The sequence below is a fragment of the Octopus sinensis genome, linkage group LG11 (assembly GCF_006345805.1).
Source record: "Octopus sinensis linkage group LG11, ASM634580v1, whole genome shotgun sequence".
NCBI classification, from domain to species: Eukaryota; Metazoa; Mollusca; class Cephalopoda; order Octopoda; family Octopodidae; genus Octopus; species Octopus sinensis.
The window spans coordinates 16682222-16701548 of NC_043007.1; the positions used below are offsets into that span (position 1 = coordinate 16682222).

General features: G+C 39.1%; 1 protein-coding gene across 5 annotated transcripts in view; it reads left to right on the top strand.

Moving 5' to 3' along the window:
* LOC115217008 (CLK4-associating serine/arginine rich protein) overlaps window positions 1-19071 on the top strand; it is a 116085-nt gene extending 97014 nt beyond the window's left edge. For 2 of the 5 annotated variants that reach the window (XM_029786530.2, XM_029786531.2), the window contains exons 14-19: window positions 1614-1874; window positions 5278-5323; window positions 13126-13195; window positions 14438-14496; window positions 16306-16478; window positions 18619-19071. In XM_029786530.2, the coding sequence (XP_029642390.1) occupies window positions 1614-1874; window positions 5278-5323; window positions 13126-13195; window positions 14438-14496; window positions 16306-16478; window positions 18619-18697 (688 nt within the window). In that variant the 3' untranslated portion in view covers window positions 18698-19071. Of the gene's footprint in view, window positions 1-1613; window positions 1875-5277; window positions 5328-13125; window positions 13196-14437; window positions 14497-16305; window positions 16479-18618 lie in introns of those variants that run through there. The other 3 variants (XM_029786532.2, XM_036507121.1, XM_036507122.1) reach the window with 3 other exon arrangements.
* Window positions 19072-19327: the final 256 nt, after the last annotated feature.

Sequence of the window (19327 nt, forward strand, 5' to 3'; positions counted from 1 at the left end):
TCAGCGGGCACAGTAATATTCACTACATCTCTTTATATGTCCAGCAAGAGCTAGACAACTCTTTCGTATGAGATTTGAAATCTTCAGAAGACGCCCATATAAGATTTTATTAGTTGTGTGCGACTACCAAGAGATATTAAGAGGCGAATGTAGTTAGCATCTAGGTTCCTTGTCAGTGCAGGTGTCAGAGCCCATGACTCAGCCATAAAGGAGGATTGATTCCACAGGGGCTTTAACCCTTTCGTTACCAACCCGGCTGAAACCGGCTCTGGTTCTGTAGTACAAATGTCTTGTTTTCATAAGTTTTGAATTAAAATCTCCCACCAAAACTTTAGTCACAATTTATGTTGCTAACACTAGCTGAGTGATAACTAAGTTATTTTACTAAATTCTTTGTTATATCTATAATAATTGGGAGAAACACAGAGTATCTCTAAATAAATACAGTAACGAAAGGGTTAAAAACCCTGATTTTGGTGGATCAGTTGACTTGTGCAGTTCTGATTTTACAAAGAGAGTGTATAAACCCCCAGGCTTGACTGATTACTGGTAGAGACATCAAAAGAAGTATTGGTGTAGCCACCCAAGTACTTGAACTCTTCGACTTTTTCAATTTTGGTTCCATCAAGTGAACACAATGGAAGAGAGGACAGATGGGATTAGGCGTATGTACTTTGTTTTTGATTCATTCAAGAACGAAGTTCCAGGGTAGCTCTCTCTACATAATGGAGTAAATACTGGGCTACTGCTGACAAGTTATCTTCAAGAAGGCAGATATCATCTGCACTTTTCAGAGTATAATCCAGAGTCACAGTGAAGAGAGAGGGAGCCAAAGGGTCACTTTGTAGGACTCTCAGTGTTTACCTCAAATAATCAGTTTCTCTTTAGGGAGGAACCACTGTAGATGAAGCATTGACATATGTTTGGCTTCAACAATGAAACTCAGAACACCATAAGCACTTAAGATCTTGAGCATAACATTCTTGTTGATGGAACCAAATGCTTTACAGAAGTGGATGAAGACCAGCACAGCTTCGTTATGATTGACCAAGTTATTAAATTAACTTTAGTTTAATTTGAAAAGAAGGTTTTTTTAAAAAAATTTATTGTCATAATAATACTTCAAACGATGCATTTCTAGTAACTGTATATTTAGCTAATTGGGCAATTTTTCATTAGCTAATTCTGTTTCTAAGCCAAAGAATATTTTGCTAATCATCATTGTTTGATGCCCACATTCTATGCTGGCATGGGTTGGACAGTTTGATATAGAGCTGGCTAACAAGGAGCTATCCAGACTCCAGTTGTCTGTTGAAGCATGGTTTCTATGACTGAATGCCCTTCCTAATGCCAACCACTTAACAGAGTGTACTGGGTGCTTTTTATGCATCATCAGCACAGGTGCATTTATGCAGTGCTGGCACCTGAAAAGACAAGCTTGTAAATGTGGAAGACCACGATTTTTCTTGGTTTGACATGTCTTATCAAGTGAATTTTAATTTGGCAACCCGGTTTCCAATATTTTTTAGCACATTGTTAAAGTATGTTGATAGTGAAAATAAAATCTTCAGTTGGTTTTTTAATCTATTAATAATTTTATTCATGTTCTTCAGACCCCGTTCTAAGTCAAAAAGTCCTGTACCACCAGCACAAACACTTCCAAAACCTGTAGTAAAACGCTACAGGCGAGCTAGTCTTTCATCTAGTGCTGAGGACTCACAGTCAGATTCTGACAGCAATAAACTTGCAACAGGATCTACTACGGAGACTACAACCACTACATCTGTTAGTACTACTACCACTACTTCAACAACAACTACACCGACTACATCAACTGGATCAGCAGTTTCTACCCCAAAGACCAAAGATAGCAGGTATTTATGTGGTTTTATTATACAGGTGTGTGTGTGTGTGTGTGTGTGTGTGTGGTTAAGAAGTAGGTTTCCAAACCATGTGGTTTGGAGTTCAGTCCCACTGCACAACACACACATCCTTGGGCTGATGAATAACTTGTGAGTGAATTTTGTTGGTGGAAATTACAGGAAGCCCATCATATATGTGTGTGTGTGTATATGTATATATATATATATATGTATATATATATATATATGTATATATATATATATAATATATATATATATATATATATATATATACAGAGAGAGAGAGACTCAGTTATGTGGATAAACAAATTAGGTATATTAAATATAACAATTTGGGTCTATTGATATCGATGTTTATATATTTATACTTAAATATTCATCATCTGAAAGTCTCCACTTTCTGTTTTTCTCGTATTTTGCATGTATACATATAGACATATTTTGTATTTCATATCCAAACTGTTATATTTAAGATATCTAATTTGTTTATCTGCTTAATTGCCTCTATATTTGCTCAACTTGATCCCATGAGTAAAGAATTTATCACTTGTAAAGACATTGGAGTCATTTGAGCAGTTTTAAGCGTCTTCTCTACTGATAATCTCTGATGTCCAACCCATGCCAGCATGGAAAGCTGACGTTAAGCGATGATGATGATATGTTTGTGTGGTGTTTGTTGTGTGTGAATTTGCATCAGTGTTGACTTTCCATAGTTTTGCTTGGATAAAATGATATTGACATATACTGATAATATAACTGGTTGCTCTGCACTTACAAAAACATATGGAATAAAAAAAAAATTTCTTTTCGTGAAAAACAGGTAAGGATTGGTGGCAGGAAAAGCATTTAGGCATAAAATTTTCTCTCAAATTCTTGTCTAGCTCTTGCCAGCAGAGAATAACAGACCTTAAATGAACAAATAATATATATTTATATATATATATATATATATACTAGCAGTATCGCCCGGCGTTGCTCGGGTTTGTAAGGGAAATAACTATATAAGCATTTTTAGAGAGTTATAGCCAAAAAATGCATTAAAAAATGATGGTAATTTTTTTTAAAATCGTTGACTCATCGTAGACATTTTTAGAGAGTTACTTCCCTTATATAATAGCGAAAAAAATGCATTAAAATGGGAAAAAATGATGGTAAATTTTTTTTAAATTCGTAGAAGCGCGCTAATGCCCAGAAGGGCTCGATATGAATCACAACTATAAGATACCCGGTTTTGGTTAAACTGCACCGCAAAATGTGGGAGTAGTTAGGAATCTAAATCGTAGGAGACAGACACACAACTTCACTTTTATATATAAAGATATTCAGGCATAGATATGGCTGTGGTAAGAAACTTGCTTCCAACCACATGGTTCTGGGTTCAGTCACACTGTGTACTGTGTAGCACCCTGGGCAAGTGTCTTCAAGTAAAGCCATGTGAGTGGATTTGGTAGACAGAAACTGAAAGAAGCCCATTGTACATGTGTGTGTGTGTGTATATAATTAAATCTAAGGTGACATTAGGGGTATGCAAATAAAGCTCCTATTTCATTATGCCGTCTACAGTCTAATGATACTGATGAGTAAGTCAGTTTTCCGGGGTTGCATCATGGTTATAATGTAGAATAAGTATAATTATAGGATGAGATTTATAAATATTTAATACATCACTACACACGTTTCCCCAAATCACATGATTTTGACAGCAGAGTCGTGTCATGGGATTAGTATAGTAGAGTCCGTATTATCCATGGGATCCAGTTGATCATAATATGGGTGATACCGACTCTGATGTCAAAGTCATATAGTAAATATTTATGAATTCCATCCTAGAATTATTGTTGTTACTATAATTACTATATATATAAGGATCATGGTTTATAAATGGGCTAAAAGCGATTAGATTATTATATTGATATAGTGAAGTATTGAAAATATTACTAGCTGGTGGAAATCGTGCAGAAACCATATATATCCATGAGGGATGGTAAAAAAAATCTGTGTTTAAGATAGTATTTGAAGTTACGTCCCTTTACTTTAAGGTGGCCGTAAATTATTCTTTCTTGTCAGATCAATAAATCGAGTACCAGACAAATTACTAGGATTGATATCAACTAAAAATAACAATAAGTCATTATTCCAGCATGGCCAGTGTCCAGAAATTGAAAGCAATTAAAAAATGATTGATAGCTCCATTGTGTTGGAGATTTTGTTGCTATTGCATGAAAAGTCTTCATAATATTCTTACATAATACTTATTTCTTTAGGTAAATTAATTTCAATGAGGTACTGTATTATTATTATTATTAGTACTACTACTACTACTGATGGCAGCACATTGGCAGAAACGTTAGCACGCTGGACGAAGTGCTGAGCAGTATTTCACCCCTCGCTATGTTCTGTGTTCAAATTCCACCGAGGTTGACTTTGCATTTCATCCTTTCATATTGGGGGCGATCAAATCGACTGGCCCCTTTCTTCAAAATTTCGGTCCTTGTGCCTAAAGTAGAAAGTATTATTATTATTATTAAACTGGCAAAATAGTTAGCATGCTGGACAAAATGTTCAGCGGTATTTCATTCAAATTCTTCCAAGGTTGACTTTGCCTTTCATCTTTTGGGGTCAATGAAATATCGATAGAGCATTGGGGTCAGTGAAATCCACTTACCCTCTTGTCCCACAAAATTTCAGGCCTTGAACCTATTGTAAAAAGGATTATTATTAAACTGGTATCACTAACCGACTTCCTCATCATAATATAATAGTCTCTATCCATAATTAGCATTTTTTTCTTTGATCTGTGGGATGTAATTATCTTATGCTAATTACGACTGTTAAAGTTCTGCAGTAAGAGAGTATGCTATTATCTAAAAATATACCCCTGCCCAAATCAAAAATCTAAATCTCTAAATCCCCCGTGTGTTGACTCCAAGTGCCACAACCAAGTGCATTGCTTCACTTGGCAGACTAAACTACATGAAGGATGGTGGTGTTGGCACTGCACCATCAGACAGGTGGGGGGTGGTCTCAAGAAGACCAACAACCAGGTATCTGTGACTGAAGGCAACCTATGCTTCTGGGACCTTGGCTAGCAGTCAACAGAGACATATCCACTGACACTCTCCTAAATGCAATTTTTGGGGCTTCAGGTTAGCTCCTCCTTGTCCCTGGAAAAACCTCAAACTACATAAGCAGTTCAAAGAGTAAGAAGCATCACAGCATTTGGGCATTGAGTGTGACCCTTAACTAATCCTGCTGATGTACTCTGACAGCTTCATACATATCATCCAACACAGGGGCACCTAAATAGAAGAATAATAAGTAAAAGTAAACCAAAAAAAAAACCCAATTTTCTGTTTATATCTTTATACTCATGAAGTTTCTTGTTGTTTTCCAGAGTTCCTGCACCAAATCTGTTGGGTAAAGCCACTGTAGATTCTCAAGTCAGTAAGCTCCTCTTCTTTTCATTACTCTTTATGTTGTTCACTTACCATATGATGTCCAGACTGCTACTACTACTACTTTTACTACTACTACTACTACATCTGACCTTGCTTCTTTCCTGCCATAACTGCTCCTTCTTTAGCTTCCTTATTACTCCTGACATGATTATTGTATCAGTTTCAAATCACAGACACTTCAAACTCTACCAAACCAGTGATTCTTTATGTATTTTACATAAAGAAAAAGAAAAAAAAAAGTTTATTTATTTATGACAATGTTTTTTTTTTAAAAAAAATTATTGTGTATTGATGTAAATATATTTTAACTTGAAAAAAAAATTGTCCATTTATTTAACTTAATTTTACTAGCTTTGTTTTAAAATTTTGATTTAAAAGAAAGAAAAAAAAACTATTCATTTTGAAGTGTCTTTGATTTCTTGGATTTCAAAATCTAACCTAAACTCTCTGATAAAAACCTGTCTGAATAATGAAACCTCTTTATCTAATCTGTCATGTCTAGTTTGAATTCTTGAGAAAATTACAAATCTAAAATTAAAAAAAAAAAAAGATTATTTAATTTGCTTTAGACGGATCATCTTTTGTTACCACTTCCCTGAATTAGTAAGAAATTTCAAAACTATCCTGTCTGTATCCCATTTCCTAAAGCTTCTATTTTAAATGTTTATGATACTGATCAATCAGTTGTATTGTAGTTACCAGTCTGTTGGAGTAAGTTTGAGAAAATAAATCTTGTTTGCATGATTTCATTTGTTTCATATTGACTAACATACAATGGTTGTGATCATAGCTGTTTCATTTGTGGTATAAATATTGTACATATATATATATATTGCTATTTATTATACATCACATTAGTAAAGTAAATAGCCTTTAGTTTTAAATATGTGTTTCTCTTTATTATTCATTCTATATACTGACTAAATTATAAATGAAGAAACTTCCAATTTTAACTTCTACAAAATGGTCCATTTTTCTCCTTCTCCACCATTACTGTCCCTGGGAGGGTTGTAGGCTATAGCGTTCTCAGCCATCTCTTTGGAATGGTTTTATCAGAAGCAACTGTCGTAATATTTTCTGGCTGGATTCCCAAGCATGGCCAACTGAAACTATGGACATCATCCATCCATCTCATTCTTGGTCTACCTCTCAGTTTCCTGTCTGTTGGCTCAACTTGAAGAACCCATCTTGCAGTTCTGTCCTGTGACATTTTAATCAGCTGTTCATAGTACTGAAGCTGTGACCTCTGAATGCAGAGAAGTTGTGGCTCTGGAAGAGACTCCTTGGTCTTCTACAGAATACTATTGACATAATTGGGACACTATTCTTCTCAATAATTACATAATGTCTTCACAATATTTTTATGATTGTGCTAGTGCTGTTAGAAAGCAAGGAACATAATGAATGCCATACAATCACTAAACTAAAGATATATCTTAAGAGGTCTTCTTGTGACTGGATGAGAACTATTACAATAGTTGTTTAGTTCGTTTCGTACATTAATCTTTGGCTACATGTCATAATTACTAACAGTGTATAATGTTGCTGGACGAGACTCTGTCGAAATTCAAATTCAGTGTGCGTGTGTTTAAAATCATTGTGAACTTCCATTTCTCTCCAACACTATCTTGATCTTCCAACATCATGAGACTTCTTATTTGACCATTATAATCATTATCTTTCCATTACTAGAACAGGCCTATGGTTTACACAAGAAATAATGTCTGCTTCTCTCTGCCTCCTTTTTAGACCATCTTCAATGTTATATCATTCCCAATACTTTATTAGGTTTTGACTCGGTGTTGCTTACGATGGCAGAACCATTAGACAGAATTGTTAGCGTGCTGGAGAAAATGCCTAGCAGCACTTTGTCTGGATCCAAAGACTGCTGAGACTTTGCTTTTCATCCTTTCAGGGTCGATAAGATTAGTAACAGTTGAACCCTGAGGTTGATGTAATCAACTTTCCCACCACTTAGAATTGCTGGCCTTGTGCCAAAATAAGTAAAGCAAGGATTATGAAGCAAATCAACATTAGCTGGAAATGGATGTTTTCCATAAGCCGTCAGCATGAGACTAGGTTATCATCATCATCATCGTTTAACGTCCATTTTCCATGCTAGCATGGGTTGGACGGTTGAACTGGAGTTTGGGAAGCCAGAAGGCTGCGCCAGGCCCAGTCTGATCTGGCAATGTTTCTACAGCTTGATGCCCTTCCTAATACCAACCACTCCGTGAGTGTAGTGGGTGCTTTTTACGTGCCACTGGCACAGGTGCCAGACGAGGCTGGCAAACAGCCACGATCGGATGGTGCTTTTTACGTGCCACCGGCACGGGGGCCAGATGAGGCTGGCAATGGCCATAATCGGATGGAACTTTTTGCGTGCCACCGGCACGGAGGCCAGTCGGGGCCGTGCTGGCAACAGCCACGTTCGGATGATTCTCTTACGTGCTACCGGCACTGGTATCACAGCTACAATTTCCATTGATGTTGATCGATTTCGATTTTCACTTGCCTCAACAGGTCTTCACAAGTAGGGTTTGTGTCACAAGAAGGAAAGGTATGCATAAGTGGGCTGGCTACGTCCCAGGTAGAGGCCACGAGTTATGGCCTCACTTGTCCTGCTGGGTCTTCCCTTGCACGGCATACTTCCAAAGGTCTCGGTCTCTGGTCATTTAACTGTAAAAAAACATGGAAGTGTAAATATTTTCAGAACCACCAAACCCTTTTCTGTTTAGAAGAAATTGGTTAAATATTGATGGGAATGGAAGGAATTTCAACCATGTTTTGTGGTCTGCTACCACAACAGCTCATTTATAGGATCCAGTTAGCTCAAGACATCATCAGGAGGAACCATGTCCAGTTTCAGCCCCTACTCTTCTACTGGTTTGACGTGGCGGGACCCCTACTTTTTGGATGTGTCTTCAGCTCTGGTGTTGAGTGTATGTCTTCTTTCTCCTCCTTTTGTTCCCTGGCCTCTTCGATGTAGCATCAACGAGTGTCAGCGGGCGACTGCCTGTCTTGTCAAATTTCCCTTTAAATACCTGCAGCTAGGCTCCAGCAGGCAGCCCCAGCAAGTTGTCACGTGACATTGTCTCAACTTTATAGCTGACTTTAACCTGTTTGAAATAATTGCTGTGTCATCAACATGGCTAACTTTCACTCTTTTGCTAAGCTTGTTCTAGGCACACTCTGATTTTCTTTTGGGTGATCTTTGTGAGGCTAGTGGTTGTTATTGACTCATAGGAAACCTTGGCATTTCCAGAATAGCTTGGTCAGACTCGCAATAAAAATGCAAATGTAAATTTTTCTAGACTGTTGAAGGCCTTGAATAAACAAAAAATATATATAAAGATACCTACAAAATAGCTTAGGCCCAGCTGTTGTGTCTCTCAAAATTTCTTCTAAAATACCTTCTGCTCCTTCAAAATTCTTGGTATTATGCCAACTCTACATCTGAACCATTATTTGATAAATCTTTTATCCCACTTGAAACTTCTATCTCAGCCATCGGAATTAAACACATCATCTAACACTGTTATTTTTTATTTTTTTTCAAGACTGACAATCTTTATTTCATTGCATTATATCCATCTTACTTGTAACATTAACATCAACAACAACAACAATAATAATAATAATATGTTATCCCAGTTTAACATTCTAAGAGAGCTTTGGCAGGCTATTGAGCATTGGTCTTCACGTTTTTCAACTGACAAATGGAAGACCTGTAAATATTCTATATTCTATATATCAACTCCACCAGATCTTCAACCTCACTAACAGTAGTAGTGACTGACAACATGAAGCGGAGCTATTGTCTCCCTCCCCGTCCCCCACAGCTGCATGTTCTTTCTAACACTCACCACCCAATTGTCAGATAATGACTGGTATCAAATTGTCAGTTGTACAACGTGTTGTGTGACTTTCAACAAGGTATGACTCAATGTCTAGAGCAGAATTCAAACACAGATGACTTAACTTTACAGACATTGTTTTTTTTTCTCCATTTCTATATTTTTTTTTAATTTACTTTTATTTATCATTTCTTTTCCCCTTTTTTTGTGATAGAATGGATGGGACATTTCTTTTTTTTTTTTTTTTTCTTTCACAAACTTGGGTACTTGAAGTAATTTCTTGTTAATTCATCCGGCACGGAGCATGATGGCTGATGTAAAGCTTAAGCTCAAGACCCTATGGTTTAAACCTCCTAGTCACTGTATTTCTCCTTATGTCCCATCATTCTTTATTATTTCATTCATTGCTATCCAGAAGCAACGACCGTCCCACTTCATAGTTACATCTAATTACAACAAGCAGCGAACAAAATAAATTACTTGGGTCATGGAATGAGATTTTATAATTTCTTTCTTTCTTTCTTTCTTACTCTGTGTTTAGTTTAAATAATATAGCATAGCATTTATTTCTAATTAGTTATTTCTCAAGTTTACCGATTTGAAGTACATAAAACAGTTTGGTGTCAAAATCTTGATTGGATTTTATGTTCATCACTTGATGAACAGTTTCTCAATTATTATCGTCCCTTTCTTTAGTGCATCCATCAAAACTATGAAATCTAATTACTTGTTGAGGAGGTCTTCAGTCGTTGTCATTTCTTCTTACATATTAGACTAGAGCATAATATGATGCTGTATTACTTACATAGTTCAAAATGATGTCACAGCTTCTGATTTCAAGACTGTGTTAAGATGAAGCCATCCACCTATTCAATAATAATCGTAGACAATAGAAAAGTTCAATTATTCAGATAAGCTTTATACACTAGTGTGTGTGAGAGAGCTCATTTATAATATATATATATACATACATACATACATACATCACAGAGTGGACTACACTCATGGAGTGGTTGGCATTAGAAAGGGTATCCAGGTGTAGAAACACTGCCAGATCAGGCTGGAGCCTGGTGCAGCCTCCTGGCTTCCCAGACCCCAGTCGAACCGTCCAACCCATGCTAGCATGGAAAACGGATTTTAAACGATGATGATGATTGTTTGATGTCCATTTTTCTGAGGTGGCATAGGCTGGGTAGGTTCTCAGTAGAGGCACTATTTCTAGGGCTGGGTGGGCTCCCTTTTGCCACTCCTTTTCCTCTGTTTACAACGAAGGATGTTTTCTTTCCCACTATTTTAGTGATTGCAAAGCTACAGGACATAATTAGCATCAAAAATGCAAAACTCAGTAACACCATATTTCTTTTTATATACTCAGACTGTCTCATGTGCGAATCAGAAGTGACAACCTTCATGCACAAACCCACACATGTTCGAGTGTGGGCATGTATGTATACACAGATGGTGGAGGGGGCTTCCATACAGTTTCTCTCTACCTGTTTCACTCATAAAGCATTGGTCAGCTGAGGCAATAGTAGAAGACACATGCCCCAGGTGCCTTGTGGTGGCATTGATTCCAAGACCGCATAGTTGTGAAGCAAACTTCTCCCTACCACCATACTTTCTCTCTCTCTCTTTATTTATATATATATATATATATATATATATATATATATATATATATATATATATATATATAATATATATATATATACACAATATACACATACATACATACACATCTCATCAAAATGTCCGTTTTCCATGCTGGCATGGATTGGACGGTTTGACAGGAGCTATACCAGGCTCCATTGTATTGTTTTGGCTGGATAGCCTTCCTAATGCCAACCACTTTACAAGAGTGTGTGGGGTGCTTTTTATATTGCACCAGTGCATGTGTGCATGCACACACAAATACACACACACACACATGCAATGGTTGTGTAATTGAGAAGCTTACTTCCTAATTATATTGTCTTGGGTTCAGTCCCATTGTTTAGCATTTTGGGCAAGTGTCGTCTATATCCCTGAGCTTTTTGAGAACATTTGGTAGATGGAAACTGAAAGAAGCCTGTCATGTATGCGTGTGGAATACCCTTGCCGTTGCATCATACAACTGTTATTTTGTTTCCAGATTTTTGTAGAAAAACATGTCTGACCGCGGAAAATATTACCTTGCTTGGAAACAAGTGTGGGTTGGCAACTGGAAGGGCATTTGTCTATTGAAAATATGCCTCAACCCGTAACAAAATTTCATCTATCCCATGCTAACAGAAAAATAGTTGTTAAATTGATGTATGTATGTATGAATGAATGAATGCGTGCATTCATGTACAGATAGCAGGGGATTCCATGCAGTTTCTATCTACTAATTTCCAATTTCACTTGTAAGGCATTGGCCAACTGAGGCAATAGAAGATGCATGTGCCAGGTACCATGCAGTGGTAAACCCCAACAGCCATGTCTATATATATATATATATATTGTTCATTTGTTTTACTTCCATTTTTCATTCTGGCATGGGTTAGGTGAATACATATTGCAGGATTGCTTTATACCCAGATGCTGCTGTACTTGTCATAAACTCTTACTTGTTATTGAACATGGGGATTTGTCATTTCTCTTGTCTTTGAAAGCACAGCACTAAGCAGGTGATGATTTGTTGCGGAACAGCACCGTTTATGGCTCAGTGCTTTCCAATGTGATGTTGACTGGATGTTTGATTATTTTTTTATCACTATCGGTACATGTTCATATTGGAGCTTCTGGTACAAATGCCAAGCAGTACAACGTGACATTTCCAAATTCCTGACAGAGTGAATTGCATCATGGTGCTGTTTTTCTCACAGACGGTGCCCAACTGACCCTACTACACTGTGTAGTCAGCAAAATCAAAAACAAACAATATGCATGCATGAAATTAGAAATATAAAATAGTGACAATTTACCCATCGCACTCTGCATCATTAAAGGATAGATCGTCTGGTTGCCTGGAGAGAAGAGGTCATCTATGTCCTTGCCTCAAATAGCCGGTCACCAACACAGCTGTTGGCCTACATTCTCATCAGCAGAACAAAATACTTAAGAATATATTGAAAAATGTGGAGGCGCAATGGCCCGGTGGTTAGGGCAGCAGACTCGCAGTTGTAGGATCGTGGTTTCGATTCCCAGACCGGGCATTGTGTGTGTTTATTGAGCAAAAACACCTAAAGCTCCACGAGGCTCTGGCAATGGGGGGGGGGATGATCCCTGCTGTACTCTTTCACCACAACTTTCACTCTTCCTTCTGTTGGCCTGCTCGCTTAGCCAACGGGATGGCGTCATTGAAGGCTAAAACAATGTGAAGCGCATTGTGACCAGCGATGTGTAGCAACATCTGATGGCTTGGTCGGTCATGTGATCATGTGATATTGAAAAATAGTAAAACGCATTTATGTACAGTGTGCATGCATGCGCATGCATATGTCGGGTTTCCATACTGTCTACCAATTCCACTCACATGGCATTGCGAGTAGAAGACACTTGCCCAATGTGCCATGCAGTGGAACTGAACCCAAAACCATTTGGTTGAAGCAGACTTGATAGCCACACCATCATACCTTCATGTCTAAGTATGTATGTTTGCATATCTGTGTGTGCATGTGAAAAATACATGCTTTTTCTATACTGTCATGGGTTGGGCAAAACTTACCGAGGTAATTTTCTACCCCCAGATGCCTTCCCTGTTACCAACCATTACTTCTTTTCCAAAAAAGATATCATGTATATCTATATATAATATACTTGTCGATATCCAACATATATATATATATATACACATATATATATATATATGCATACAGCTGATGGGTGCTCTTTGGTAAGTACATTATCAATTGTATTTTGAATATAATGTCAGGCAACAACTCCTTACCGTGTTTCTTCTTTCAGGCTTCTGGCTCAGCTTTGACACCAAAAGAAAGATTACGTCGGAGGATGCAAGCCGCATTAAACAGGCAGTGTAAGTTAAATTTCTATCAGACGTTTACTTTGGAGTTTTTACCTCACTATAGAAATCCCACCTACAGCACATGCATATGAGTGTGCACTCTCTCTCTCTCTTTCTATCAAACTTCATGTCTACACAAAATATGCATGCACACATGCAGCAACAGTATGTATCAATGCCACATTCGCTTTGACAAAAACAGCACACATACATGCTCACAAATACAACATGCACACATACAGACACACACACACACATACATCTGCAAAACAGTAATGCACATATGCACAAGCAACATATACACAAATATCCTTTGATTTAATTTCTTGGGAATTGATCTCTGAATTACTCGTATGTAGCGAATTCCCTTAATTATTTTCTGTATATTTTGTTAAAATTTTCTCACATAGCATTATTTGTACTTTAATACCTCCGATCTTATGAAGCTGGTTCACTTTCTTCAATAACTAACATGTTTCAAATGAAATTCATTATCCCCTGCAACAGTTTAATTATCTAAGCTAATTGTTAGCATGCTGGACATGATGGCTTAGTGGCCTTTCTTGCAGTTCTTTAGATTCTCTGTTCAAGTCACACTGAGTTTGATTTTGCCTTTCTTCCTTAAAAAATAGTAAAGTCCCCCCTTCAGTCATGAATGACCATGGGATTGCACCTAGAAAATTTCCCTCTGAGGCACGAGTTCAAGCAAGGTTGTTTGTGGAAGACCAGCAGTCACCCATTCATACCGGTCTCCCATCTCCATGCCTCTAATGTTATCCAAGGGAAAGGCAAAGGCCCATACAGCTTGGCACCAGGACCATCACAACTCATTTTTACAGCTGAGTGAACCGGAGCAATGTGAAGTGTTTTGCTTATGAACACAACATAGCCCGGTCTGGGAATCAAACTCACTATCTCATTATTGTGAGCTTGATGCTCTAACCACTGAGCCATGCACCTTTCTTCCTTAAAGGATCAATAAAATAATTTCTTTCCTAACGTTTATCTTTGGTCTCCATGTAAAGGACAGGTATCCTTTCCTTTGACAGTTTATCTAATCCCTGAAGATTTGGGGTCTTGGTCCTTCACAGCCAGCTGAGCTGAGCCGAGCCGTATGGAGCTATTTTGCTCCGTGCATTTGTAAAACTCCTACAGCAGGGACGAACCCACAAACCATGATGAGGTGGCCCAGTACCTTATCTACTGGTCACTTTGCCTGTAAATTTCCGTTATAGCTGACATGATTTATTTCAGACAAAGCAGACAAAAGGGCTGAAATACAGAAGCAAGAACGTGTGGAACAAGAAAGACAGGTCAGTGTGAAGTTTCTTCAGTTTGCTGCCATTTCTAAAGTGTTTGGTCTCATTGACAAAGTGCAGTGTAAACACTTGAGTGATGGTTTAAAGTTTCTTATTTTGTTAATATTTCAGTAGACAAAACTACATGCCTTGCTGCTCTTCCTTCTACTGTATTGTCTCTGCATTAGAAAGTTATCATCGTGGCCGTTTGCCAGCTCTGTCTGGCACCTGTGCGGGTGGCACGTAAAATGCACCCACTACACTCACGGAGTGGTTGGCGTCAGGAGGGGCATCCAGCCATAGAAACACTGCCAGATCAGACTGGGCCTGATGCAGCCTTCCGACTTCACAGACCCCAGTTGAACCGTCCAACCCATGCTAGCATGGAAAACGGACACTAAACGATGATGATGATGATCCCCACCACCATCTTTGGTGCAAATGTGGCTGTTTGGTAAGAAGATTACTTCTCAACCACATGGTTTTGGGTTCAGTCCCACTGTGTGGCACCTTGGGCAATTGTCTTCTACCATAGACCCAAGCTGGGTCTATTGCCTTAAAAATAGATGGAGGTAGAACTGGAAAAAGTAGGGTTCAAGGAAGATTTAAGTTAAGTTAATTTTTTGGCTCAAAAAGCAAAAAGCAAGGCCATGTAGGGGGACATGGAGTTATGTACAGGGGTGTTCATGCAAAGAGTTCAGGCCATTTCTGGTCAAGAGAGACTTTGAACCGAGCGGTCGTCGGCATCTTCACTATCTCATCCGGCAGCTTATTCCACGGATCCGCAACCTTTATATAGTTGATGGGCTCCAGCAAATAGACGTAAACTGCCCACAATCGGGGCTCATAGGCACAGACATTGCTGCATGGTAAGCAGCTTGCCTCCCAACCGTATGGTTCCGGGTTCAGTCCCACTGTGTAGCACCTTAGGCAATTGTCATCTACCATAGACCCAAGCTGGTCAAAGCTTTATTTGAGTAAGCCAAACCTGAAATAAATCTATTATATATGTATGTGTTTGTGTGTGTGTGTTTGTTATTGTCTCCTTCTCTTGACATGATAGTTGTAAACAAGTGTCACCATCATGGAAGCTGTTCCCTTTGTTTCCAATCACCTGTCTGGTCATGAGGAAATATTACGTTACTTGGAAACAGGTGAGGGTTGGCAACAAGAAGAGCATCCAGCTGTAGAAAAATCTACCTTAACAAATTCTGTCTGACCCATACAAGCGCAGAAGAGTAGGCACAGGAGTGGCTGTGTGGTAAGTAGCTTGCTTACCAACCACGTGGTTCCAGGTTCAGTCCCACTGCGTGGCACCTTGTGAGTGGATTTGGTAGACGGAAGCCGAAAGAAGCCTGTCATATATATATGTGTGTGTGTGTCTGTGTTTGTACCCTCAACATCGCTTGACAATGTCCCCGTAACTTAGCGGTTTGGCAAAAGAGACTGATAGAATAAGTACTAGGCTTACAAAAGAATAAGCCCTGGGGTCGATTTGCTTGACTAAAGGCAGTGCTCCAGCATAGCCGCAGTGAAACGACTGAAACAAGTAAAAGAATAAAATAATAAGATTGGGACAGGTGTGCCATGCTACAATCTGTCCCTATAACTTAATTCCATGTTACTAGTAATGGTGCATATTATGCTAGACAACAGGAAGGCCATCTATAAAACAGTCTGGCCACAACCATCTTCATGTAGTCTTTGCAGTGATACAATTTTGTCATTTGGGACAGTTTATATATGTTGTTATGGTTAATTAAGTTTATTGTTTCTGTGTTGGGTTTTTGGAAGCTGAATGTTTTAACTTTTTTTTGTTGTCAGGATCGAGAAGATGAGCTGAGGTCACGTGTTATGGAAATGCGTCGCCGTGAGCGAGAAAGACGGCATCGTGAACTGGAGGAGTTGGAAAGAGATCGTCACTCGCAGAAGTACAGTAGTTCTTCAGAAAGTGATAACTGGAGCTACTCAAGATCACCTGAACACTACTCAAGAAGGTAGATATATTGAATATAAACTTACCTTTATTTGTACGTGCTGGTGGCTTCTGTGCTGGCAGCACGTAAAAAGCACCAACTGATCGTGGCCGTTGCCAGCCTACCCTGGTACCTGTGCCGGTGGCACGTAAAAAGCACCGTCCGTATGTGGCCAATGCCAGCACCGCCTTGACTGGCTACCGTGTCGGTGGCACGTAAAAGCCACCAACCGATTGTGGCCATTGCCAGCCTCTCCTGGCACCTGTGCCGGTGGCACGTAACAAGCACCCACTACACTCACGGATTGGTTGGCATTATGAAGGGCATCCAGCTGTAGAAACACTGCCAGATCAGACTGGAGCCTGGTGCAGCCTTCTGGCTTCCGAGACCCCAGTCAAACCGTCCAACCCATGCTAGCATGAAAAATGGACGTTAAACGACGATGACGATGATGATGATCTTGAGTCGAAGGCATGTGGCTGTGATGCTTCGGTTGGGTGATGTATTGTGTTTTTAAGCAAAACACATCATTTCACATTGTTCCAGTCCACTCACCTACAAATGAGTTCCAGCAATTGCTGGGAAGCTAACCTTGAGGTGGACTGGCATCCCATCCAGTAATGGTGGGGGCATCCCATCAGTCATGAGTACTTAGGGTTCACAACAGACCTACCTACTCTTTGTATCAGTTGCTGTTCTGTTCTGTTCTGTTTTGTTGAATCTTTATCTTTGAACTAACATTCTCCATGATTATTACTGGAGCATTTTATCTAGAGCAATCTTATTTGATATATTCCTCTTCCTTCTCATCATCATCGTTTAACGTCCGCTTTCCATGCTAGCATGGGTTGGATGATTTGACTGAGGACTGGCGAACCAGATGGCTGCACCAGGCTCCAATCTTGATCTGGCAGAGTTTCTACAGCTGGATGCCCTTCCTAGTGCCAGCCCTCCGAGAGTGTAGTGGGTGCTTTTATGTGCCACCTGCATGAGGGCGGTACTGGCAACGGACATGCCCAAATGGTGTATTTTACATACCACCTGCACAGGAGCCAGTCCAGCACTGGCAATGACCTCTCCTCCATTTTTAAAAAAGTTGAGTGAAATTTGAAGGACATTTTGACTTATTTCTCATGTCAGTGCAACTGGTAAATACAAAAATATGAGTTGTGACTCTCGAGATTAGATAATAGTGAAGTCTATGTCCTATTGTGCAATTTATAGAATGAACTTCTAGACTTATGGCCATACCCATTACAGGTAGTTTTGTTATTTTGATAGGAACTTCAACTTGTTTTGAGTTCTAATGAACTCTAAAACTAAAAAGTAAAAGATATTGAGTGAAAACAGAAAACCTGTGACATGTCAGGGCAAGAAGCTAGATTGTAAACGTTAGCCTGTTGATGTGATTTGAGAAAATAGCATTGTACCAGCATCACCTTACTGGCACCTGTGCCCATGCAAGTAGGGTGCCAAGAGCACCATCTGAGCCTGATCATTGCCAGAGCAGCTAACTGTCTTCCGTGCCGGTGGCACGTAAAAGGTCACCATTCGAGCGTGATCGTTACCAGCATCGCCTTACTGGCATCTGTGCCGGTGTCAGGTGTAAAAAGATTCAAGCAAAGTCATTGCCAGTACCGCCTGACTGGCCCCCATGCCAGTGGCACGTAAAAAGCACCCACTACACTCTCGGAGTGGTTGGCATTAGGAAGGGCATCCAGCTGTAGAAACTCTGCCAGATCAAGATTGAAGCCTGGTGCAGCCATCTGGTTCGCCAGCCCTCAGTCAAAATCGTCCAACCCATGCTAGCATGGAAAGCGGACGTTAAACAATGATGATGATGTAAAAAGATAAGTTATATGACCATATGCAGTCGGCTTCAAAATGGGACAAAATAAATTGTGTTTAGCTAGAATGAAGACAAATATATTCTAGTATTTGGGGGACTTTTCTACACCACTCCCTGATTTATGTGAATGTTAAGCTATTATTGTAACTAAATCAGCACATGATTCTTTGCTAGAAAATAAGTACTGCTTGGTATCAGATTATGACTGTATTGAGATTCAGATTTTTAAGTTACATGTTGTTGTTGTTTTTTTTTTTTTTTTTTTTGTCATTTTAATTCTGCATCTCTGTATTGTGTGTTATGTCTTTCAAGGTCTCGGTCCTGGTCACCCCGACGCTCCAGATCTAAGTCTCGTTCTACATCCAGAGACAGAGGACTTGTTGACTACTAAGAAGAGCGAGGAAGAAACCTTCAATCTGACAAGCATCTCTCTCTCTCCCTCTCTCTCTCTATCTCTCCCTCTCTCTCTCTCCCTCTACACACACACACACAAAGTCCTAAGTTCCTCGTAAACAATATCACTTTCACAGTTTGACTAAAGCTATTCTTTCAAAGTCTCCAGCATTGAGACGAAGCTATTTAGTTGTTTTGTGGACATGTAACCAAGGAGAACAACAGGACGTCTGATGGTTGTGGCCAAAATAACTTAAATACAAAGTGGACCAGATTGCAATTGACAAACAACTTAAATATTGCTCTTTTTTTTCCTTTACATTTTTTAATGGGAAAGAATTAAATGAAATAAACATAAAAATAAAAACTATTTCCGCAGAGTTTGTTTTTTATTTGACGGGACAGTAAGTGTGGGTGTGGCTAAGAAGCTTCCCGGTCATTCTTTTCCTTTGTCCCTAATGTCTCAGTGTGGTTGGTCATTTGGCTTGCCTACAATGTCCTTTCCTTTCTGCTTTGCTCTTAAAGATTTTGCTTCTTACTTCACCTTTTAATTATACTCTCTTTTACTCTCTTTTTACTTGTTTCAGTCATTTTTTACTGCGGCCATGCTGGAGCACCACCTTTAGTC